Below are 7,500 nucleotides of genomic sequence, written 5' to 3' on the forward strand. Positions count from 1 at the left end.
CTCACCTGTCTGTGTCTCACCTGTCTGTCACCATTTTACAGAGCTATCAGTTTCCTTTCAGTAGAACATGTTGTTGAGTCATATGAACAAAAACTACAACTATTAACTAAAGTATCTCCTCTTCTTCCTCCCCCTCCTCTTCCTCCTCCTCTTCCTCCTCTTCCTTCTCTTCTGTCCTCAGCTGTTCGTTTCGGCCGGATCCCTAAGCGTGAGAAGCAGCGTCTCCTCGCTGAGATGCAGAGCGCCATGAGCAACATGATGAACAACCAGCTGCAGAACGACTTCCAGCCCGCCAGCCTCTCCTCTTCCTCTTCCTCCTCCTCTTCCTCTTCCTCCTCCACTTCCTCTTCAACTTCCTCCTCTTCCTCTTCCTCTTCCTCCTCCCCGTCCCCAGCAGTGACCATCACCCCTCAGCCTTCGGCCCTGCTTCCCTCTCCTCCTGCTCCCTCCTCCTCCTCCTCCTCACCGCCTCCTCCTCCTCTTCCTCCTCCCCCCTGTCAGAGCCCCTCCTCCTCCTCCTCGCCCCCCCCTGGCGCTGGCGTGGACTCCACCATCGGCGCCATCACCCGCGCGTACCGCGAGACCTTCCTGTACGCTCACGACAAACTGACCAATCCCCACGCTCCGCCTCAGCAGCAGCATCATAACAACCACGCCCCCAACAGTGGGGGGGGGGAGGGGGAGCAGTGGGGGCCCAACCGATGCCCCAACGGTTTCCATGCCAACGGCCTCAACACCATCTTCCGCCATAACAACAACCTGGGGACCGGGCACTGCCTGCCGCCGGACAACAGCCAAAACATCACGCCACATCACCACGGTTACAGGAGGCGGGGCTTCCATAACAGTAATCTGATTGGAGGAGACGGTCTCAGTGATCATGTGACTCAGGGGCAGAACTGTCCAATGAAGAACCGGCCAGACATCATGCTGGTGAGAACCAATCAGCTGATCATAAACAATTAGAATAAATACATTTTGGATGTTTAATCAATAAGCTCTCGTTAATAAAGGGGCACCACCTCCTTCTGTTGGAGGAAACAAATAATTGAAGGAAGGAAGGAAGGAAGGAAGGAAGGAGGGAGGGAGAAAGGAAAAGAGGAAGGAAGGAAGGAGGGAGAAAGGATAAGAGGAAGGAAGGAAGGAAGGAGGGAGGGAGAAAGGAAAAGAGGAAGGAAGAAAGGGGAGAGAGAGGCAGGAAAGAAAGAGAGAAGGAAGGAAAGGAAGAAGAAGGAAGGGAAGGAAGGAAGGAAAGGAGGGAGGAAGGAAGGGAGGAGAGGAAGGGAGGAAGGAAAGGAAGGTAGGAAGGACGGGGGAAAGAAGGAAGGAGGGAGGGAAGGAAAGAAGGAAGGAAGGAAAGAAGGAACAGTTAAAACAGACGGGGTCAATTTGACCTGGGAAGCGAGTTGAATTATTTGGTACAAAGTTTTTATGGTTACACCACTTAGACATTTTTACCATAATCCTCTAATATATTCTCTCTAAATGGATTAAAAGCAGAAATTTGATGCTGGGTCCACAAAAAAAGAATGTGTGAAGTTATTCATACGTTTATTTTATCATTTTAACCCTTTAAATTTAAATTAAACCTCATGGACACTAATATAAACCTAATTGACCCTTTGATATATTGATATATTGATATATTGATATATTGATGTATTGATATATTTATGTATTGATGTATTGATGTATTGATCGCCCCCTCCTCTCTCTCCAGGCTTGTCCAATGAACATGCAGCCTCACGCCAGCCCCTCCAAGCATCCTCAGCAGATCTGGGAGGACTTCTCTCTGTCCTTCACCCCCGCCGTCAGGGAGGTCGTGGAGTTCGCCAAACACATCCCAGGGTTCGGCTCTCTGACCCAGAACGACCGGGTCACGCTGCTGAAGGCCGGAACCTTCGAGGTACGATGTTGGGTCTCTCTAAATTAAATTAGAGTCCAGACCTTTTAAATGAATCCATACAAAGTACTCAGTTGGTACCAGTGTCACTTTAGGGATACTTGGATTGGTACCAGTATTTTTTAAATGATACTCAAAATTAATTTTCACTTCTCATTTTCCATGTTTGCCTGTTTAAGGGTTAAATTACGACGCAGTATAAGGGCCAGACTGAGAGAATTATTTTCCTTTTTTTTGGAAAAAATTACGAGAATGAAGTCGTAATATTACGAGAAAAAAAGGCGTAATATTACGACTTTATTCTCGTAATATTACGACTTTATTCTCGAAAAAAAGTCGTAATATTGCGACAGAATATTACGAAGTTGTAATATTGCGAGAATAAAGTCGTAATATTACGAAAAAAGTCGTAATATTGTGAGAATAAAGTCGTAATATTACGAAAAAAGTCGTAATATTGTGAGAATAAAGTCGTAATATTGCGAAAAATGAAGTCGGGATATTCCGAGAATAAAGTCATAATATTACGAGAATAAAGTCGTAATATTCCGAGAATAAAGTCGTAATATTACGAGAATAAAGTCGTAATCTTTTCCAACATTTTATTTAATTATTTATTTATTTTCCCTCTTAGTATGGTCCTAATACTCCGTCGTAGTTAATAAAGCAATAATATTACCTTTGAATGTGTAAAATAAATAAATAGTGACTTGTAGCCGTTTCCATGGCGCCCCCAGTGGCCACCGAGAGGAACTGCAGCATTGTCTCCTTTTCAACACGTCTTCTGCTCCTCTTCCTCGCAGGTGCTGATGGTGCGTTTCTCCTCGCTGTTCAACGTGAAGGAGCAGACGGTGACGTTCCTCTCCGGCGCCACCTACAGGCTGGAGGAGCTGCGGGCGATGGGGATGAGCGGCATCCTCGCCGCCATGTTCGACTTCAGCCACAAGCTGGCGGCGCTGCAGCTGAGCCCAGAGGAGCTGGGTCTGTTCACCGCCGTGGTGCTGGTGTCTGCAGGTGAGGAGGAGGAGGAGCGTCACCTTCATCACCTTCATCATCACAGTTCACTCTTTACATGTTAGCAGTGCATGTTGTAAAAGTGCACGTGAAAGTTCATTTTAATGTTAAAAGCAGCTTCTTGTTTTTAAGCAGCGAGGATTTTGATTGGTTTGATTCTGTGATGAAAAACAACGTAAACATTAAAAACACTAAAATACATTAAAATATTAATTACAGTAAATAAATGAGTTGGTTTAAGTCAAGTTATTTTAATTTTTTTTTGTCACAAATGGATTAATATACTAAATATACTAATAATATGTTTCCAGCTGATTTAATGATCAGTTATTCTACAGATCAATGTTTGATTTAATGCTTTAAACTCAAAACTGCATCTTTAAATTCCTCCTTTAATCTCAAACTGTCCAAAACCTGAAGATATAAAGATGTAAAGATATAAAGATGTAAAGATGTAAAGATTTCTTCTTCGGGTCTCTAACAGTTTCTTCTTCTTCTTCTTCGCGCCCTCAGACCGTTTTGGGATAGAGAGCGTGCCGTTGGTGGAGCAGCTCCAGGAGAACCTGATCCGGGCGCTGCGCTCGCTGGTCAACCAGTCCACCGTCGCCCCCGGCAACCGCCATCCCAACATGGACTCGCAGCGCTTCACCAAGCTGCTGCTGAAGCTGCCGGACCTGCGAACGCTCAACAACCTGCACTCTGAGAAGCTGCTGTCCTTCCGCATCGACGCCTGATGATGTCACCGATGGACGGGGGGAGGGGGGGGCAGCGGCGCCATGACGACAGCGTTACCCCCCCCCCCCCGACATAGCACAAACATGGCTTAAATGCAGGCTGTGTCCATGTGGGCTGAATGGTCCCATTTAAGGTCCATTCTGATCCCACTTAGACCCCATATGGGCAAACACAGGTGGTCACCATGGCAACAGCAAGGGGGCCCACATGGGGTTTAAACAATGCTGCGGACAAGGAAACAAAACATGAGGAGGAAGTAAACATCCAGAAACTTCCAACAAACAGACAAACAGACTCACTGTAGAGGAAGTTTAGTTTTTTTTAAAATATCATTTTCACGTCTTAATTTCATCGTTCTACTTTAAAACTTTAAACAGCATCAGGATCTGAGTCCAGCTGCCTTCAGCCAATAGAACGGCAGCCTGGCAGTGACGGACAGCTCCACCGGCCAATGAGACGCAGGCGGGAGCGTCTCTAACAAACATGCAGCAGAAATATAAACACTGTAAATATCCAGTAAACTTGAACTGTGTGAAATATATAAATATAAGTAGTTAATGTGTGTGAGGGGGGAGGGGAGGGGGGGGAGAGGGCATTCTGTTTGAAATGATTTATTCTGATGTATTTTAATCTGTTTTATGTTGTAAAGACGTTAAATATAAAATATAAATATAAACAAACGATCCCGTCTGTTATTTATTTGACTGATTGTTCGTTTAGTTTATTAAATATTTAAATAATTCATAGTTTCTGTTTTTCTTTTTTTTTTTTAAATAAAAGTTAAATGTTTTTACTGTTTTTAAACATTTAATGATGATGATCTGGGTTCTGCATGTTCTCCTCATGTGTGTGTGGGTTCTCTGGGTTCTCTTTTGCTTCTCTGGGTTCTCCAGGTTCTCTCTGGGTTCTCCAGGTTTTTCGGGTTCTCTTTTGCTTCTCCGGGTTCTTTTGGTTCTCTTTGGGTTCTCTTTGGGTTCTCTCTGGGTTCTCTTTTGCTTCTCTGGGTTCTCCAGGTTCTCTTTGGGTTCTCTCCAGGTTCTCTCTGGGTTCTCTCTAGGTTCTCTCTAGGTTCTCTTTGGGTTCTCTCTGGGTTCTCTTTTGCTTCTCCGGGTTCTTTTGGTTCTCTTTGGGTTCTCTTTGGGTTCTCTCTGGGTTCTCTTTTGCTTCTCCGGGTTCTCTTTGGGTTCTCTCTGGGTTCTCTTTTGCTTCTCTGGGTTCTCCAGGTTCTCTTTGGGTTCTCTTTTGCTTCTCTGGGTTCTCCAGGTTCTCTTTGGGTTCTCTTTGGGTTCTCTCTGGGTTCTCTTTTGCTTCTCTGGGTTCTCCAGGTTCTCTCTAGGTTCTCTTTGGGTTCTCTTTGGGTTCTCTTTGGGTTCTCTCTAGGTTCTCTTTGGGTTCTCTTTGGGTTCTCTCTAGGTTCTCTCTGGGTTCTCTCTAGGTTCTCTCTGGGTTCTCTCTAGGTTCTCTTTGGGTTCTCTTTGGGTTCTCCAGGTTCTCTCTAGGTTCTCTTTGGGTTCTCTTTGGGTTCTCTCTGGGTTCTCCAGGTTCTTCAGGTTCCTCCCACAGAAGAACACATGCAGCTCAGGTTCATTCTGCTCGTAGCTGATAAACTGACGTCGTCTCTTATTTACGGAACATTAATGAAATCAGATTAATGAACATTTCACAGAAAATGTATACTGTATAAATATATATATTAATATAACTTATATACTGTATAAATATATATATTAATATAACTTATATACTGTATAAATATATATATTAATATAACTTATATACTGTATAAATATATATATTAATATAACTTATAGACTGTATAAATATATATATTAATATAACTTATATACTGTATAAATATATATATTAATATAACTTATATACTGTATAAATATATATATTAATATAACTTATATACTGTATAAATATATATATTAATATAACAGTTATATATAAATATGTATAACTGGATCAGGAGGTCGGCTCCTCCAGTCAGCATGTTGACCTTTAACCCCATATTACTCCCGTTGCTATGCCAACGGTGTGTGAATGGTAGCAGGACGTAGAGTAAAAGAGCTATAACAGTCTATTTACCATTTATACATGTTATATACTGATATATATATTATACTGTTATATATGTTATACATGTTTTATACTGATATATATATTATACTGTTATATATGTTATACATGTTTTATACTGATATATATATTATACTGTTATATATGTTATACATGTTTTATACTGATATAAAGATATATTATATAACATGTATAACTTATAAACTAATACAATAACGAACACAGACTGAATCAACTATAAAACATCATAAAATAAGACGTTATAATACTGTGATATAATATACATCAGTACAGATTTATGATCCTTTAATATTAAACAGAAATAAAACTCATTTTGTTTGTATTTAAATAATTTATAATGTAGTTGAACTATCTGGTGAAGAGTTGCTGCACATGCTCAGAACTACTTCATCCTTTAAATGAGTTTTATTTCTGTTGTCTGGATGTTTTTCTTTTGTTCATGTGTGTAAATATATGTAACTGTGTGTGTGTGTGTGTGTGTGTGTGTGTGTCAGTGTACAGCAGTAGGTGGAGGGACGCTGCCTCCTGGTGGTCAAACAGCAGAACTGCAGTTTCTATTCAGTTTTTTTTATATTTTCAGTTTGAACACATTAACATCAGAACATGAGTTATAACATCTGCTGTGAGCTCACACAGGAATATATACAGGGGACAGACAGGTGAGACAGTGACATCATGTACAGGTGAGAGGTGAGACAGGTGAGACAGTGACATCATGTACAGGTGAGAGGTGAGACAGGTGAGACAGTGACATCATGTACAGGTGAGAGGTGAGACAGGTGAGACAGTGACATCATGTACAGGTGAGAGGTGAGACAGGTGAGACAGTGACATCATGTACAGGTGAGAGGTGAGACAGGTGAGACAGTGACATCATGTACAGGTGAGACAGGTGAGACAGTGACATCATGTACAGGTGAGACAGTGACATCATGTACAGGTGAGAGGTGAGACAGGTGAGGTCAGATGAGCGGGCTGCTGTGGAGGAAGAGCAGCCAGTCAGTGAGCCGCAGGTCCGTTTTCTGAGGCTGAAACACAAACAAGAGAAATTGTCACTTTTATAACTTTAGTTTAACTTTTACAACATTTTTATTTTAATATTTGGACAAACTCAGGCTGAGCGGAGTGGAGGAGGGGGAGGGGGGTGAGGAACGGCCCCATCAGAACCTGAGTGGTGTGGTGTTATTGGACTTGTGTGCTAGCCATGATCCAGCATCAGGAGGGTCAGAACCTGCAACCAGAACACCTTAAAGGTCCATGATCCACTTTGTAGTGATGTCATCAGACCTGCAGAGCTGTCAGCTGATCACCAGCTGGTGCTGAGGTGGATCAGGTGGGGGTCATGGACTAAATGGACTCTACTTATGTAACACTTTAGTCTCTTTGACCACTCAAAGCTCTTTATTAACTCAGCTTCCTGCTCATCAGGAGGAGCCGGGAACCGAACCGCTCCACCTCCTGAGCTACAGCCGCCCCATGAGAGGGCGTAACCCTAAACCAGTAGTGAGGGTGAACTGGGAACGTCTGGCGGAGCCCCCACCTCCGGAGGAACTTCTCCTGCATCCCCGGGGAGGCTGATGGAGTCAGACTGGACCATGTTCAGGACCTCAGATGTGGAGGAAGCTGCTCAGAGCTGCAGCTGGAAGGTCATCTGAGCCTTTAGGGCCCGGCTGGCTCAGGAAGCAGGAAGCAGGAAGCAGGAAGCAGCAGACGACGGTGGGAGGAGTTCAGGGAGACCACGGAGA

At 43.3% G+C, this 7,500-nt stretch overlaps 2 protein-coding genes across 3 annotated transcripts in view; one reads left to right on the plus strand and one right to left on the minus strand.

Moving 5' to 3' along the window:
* The window catches only part of LOC133999199 (nuclear receptor subfamily 1 group D member 1-like), a 16,745-nt gene extending 13,094 nt beyond the window's left edge, over positions 1-3,651 (plus strand). The window contains exons 8-11 of the mRNA XM_062438387.1: positions 182-933; positions 1,721-1,906; positions 2,707-2,917; positions 3,431-3,651. Of these exons, the coding sequence (XP_062294371.1) occupies positions 182-933; positions 1,721-1,906; positions 2,707-2,917; positions 3,431-3,651 (1,370 nt within the window). The remainder of the gene's footprint in view (positions 1-181; positions 934-1,720; positions 1,907-2,706; positions 2,918-3,430) is intronic.
* Positions 3,652-6,643: 2,992 nt separating this feature from the next.
* The window catches only part of si:dkey-225f5.4 (uncharacterized), a 5,882-nt gene continuing 5,025 nt past the window's right edge, over positions 6,644-7,500 (minus strand). For both annotated transcript variants that reach the window (XM_062438144.1, XM_062438145.1), the window contains exon 9: positions 6,644-6,783. In XM_062438144.1, coding sequence (XP_062294128.1) covers positions 6,718-6,783 — 66 coding nt within the window. In that variant the 3' untranslated portion in view covers positions 6,644-6,717. The remainder of the gene's footprint in view (positions 6,784-7,500) is intronic.

The sequence above is a fragment of the Scomber scombrus genome, chromosome 18 (assembly GCF_963691925.1).
Source record: "Scomber scombrus chromosome 18, fScoSco1.1, whole genome shotgun sequence".
Taxonomy (NCBI): Eukaryota; Metazoa; Chordata; class Actinopteri; order Scombriformes; family Scombridae; genus Scomber; species Scomber scombrus.